The 1,280-nt window shown below is 58.2% G+C and overlaps 1 protein-coding gene across 1 annotated transcript in view; it reads right to left on the bottom strand.

Moving 5' to 3' along the window:
- TEAD4 (TEA domain transcription factor 4) overlaps positions 1-1,280 on the bottom strand; it is a gene marked incomplete at its 5' end in the record, with an annotated part of 78,666 nt that overhangs the window by 4,456 nt on the left and 72,930 nt on the right. Inside the window, 1 exon segment of the mRNA XM_027769685.1 lies at positions 172-196. Coding sequence (XP_027625486.1) covers positions 172-196 — 25 coding nt within the window.

The raw sequence follows: 1,280 nt of genomic DNA on the forward strand, positions 1-1,280 counted from the left end.
GTGCCCAGCCCCGCCCGTCCGCCCGCGCACCTGCAGGACGGTGAAGTTCTCCAGCACGCTGTTCATCATGTACTTCTCGGGCAGGTGCTTCAGCTTGTGGATGAAGTTGATCATGTACTCGCAGAGCGGCGACCGGGAGCGGCGACCGGTGGATGCGGTAGGAGTAGTGGCCGTTCTCGTAGCGCGCGTACTCGGTCTGCGGGACCAGGGCACAGCGGGGCTTAGGGTCCCCTCGGAGCACCCAGCTCCCTGGAGGCTCCGGGACCTAGTCACCATTAAGCGGGAAGAAAGGGCAAGAGGCCCAAGGAGTCCTGAGAGCAGAGCCACCTTTTCAGGTCGGTGGACGCGAAACATGACCCCTCTCCACTAGTGACAGGCAGAAGCTGGGGATGGCCGAGGGGGCATGGAGGAGACCCAGGGCAGCGACCACAGCCAAGACGGGAAGGCTACTCTCCGTCCTGCCGCAGGTGAGAAGACGCGGAGCACAAGGAATGGGGCTGCCGTGTATTGTGACTCCGGTGGCAATCACACACACACACACACACACACACACACACCAGGGTGTGCAGAACTGGTGAAGCCTGAGCCCGGTGGGGGCCATGCCACTCCGTTTCCTGGTTGCTGGTACTGGACTCGGGCCATGAGAGTGTGGAAGCTGCTGACGGCACGTGCCACATGCACCACGGCACTCTCAAATATTTAAACAGTTCTATTGAAAGTAGGGGCCAGTTGGGATCGGCAGGTGGCATGGTGGTTAAGGGTTCTGGACTCCCACATGGCTGATCACAGTTCAAGTCCTGGACCTGACGGCTTGCTTTCTAACTTTTCTTCTCTCTCTCGCTCTGGTCAAATAAATAAATAAATAAATATACATTATAAAAACTTCTTAAGAAAAAAAGTAGGGGCCAGCAGGTGGCATGAAGGTTAAGGCACTGGGCCCCGCATGGCCAACTGCTTGGTTCGAGTCCCAGCAGCTTGAAAAAGCACACCAGGCACGTGTGCCCAAGAGTCTGCGAGGAGGCGTGGCATGGCCGTCCCCTTGGGGTGATTTCTCATTCTCTCTCTGTCTCTCTCTGGCAAGCGCAACAACAACAACAACAAATAACTGAAGGAGCTTCTGAAAAACGGCTGTGGACGGAGCACAGTGGTGACACCAGACCCACATGCACGCAGGCCTAACCGAGCACGCGTGCACGCGACCTGGGCCGGCTGGGGCCGGGGGTGCGCCATAGCGCGTCCGGCTGGGGGCGCCTGCCTCTCTCTCACTTTAGAAATACTGT

This window comes from Tupaia chinensis, unplaced genomic scaffold (assembly GCF_000334495.1).
Source record: "Tupaia chinensis unplaced genomic scaffold, TupChi_1.0 Scaffold150288_1, whole genome shotgun sequence".
In the NCBI taxonomy this organism is placed as follows: domain Eukaryota; kingdom Metazoa; phylum Chordata; class Mammalia; order Scandentia; family Tupaiidae; genus Tupaia; species Tupaia belangeri.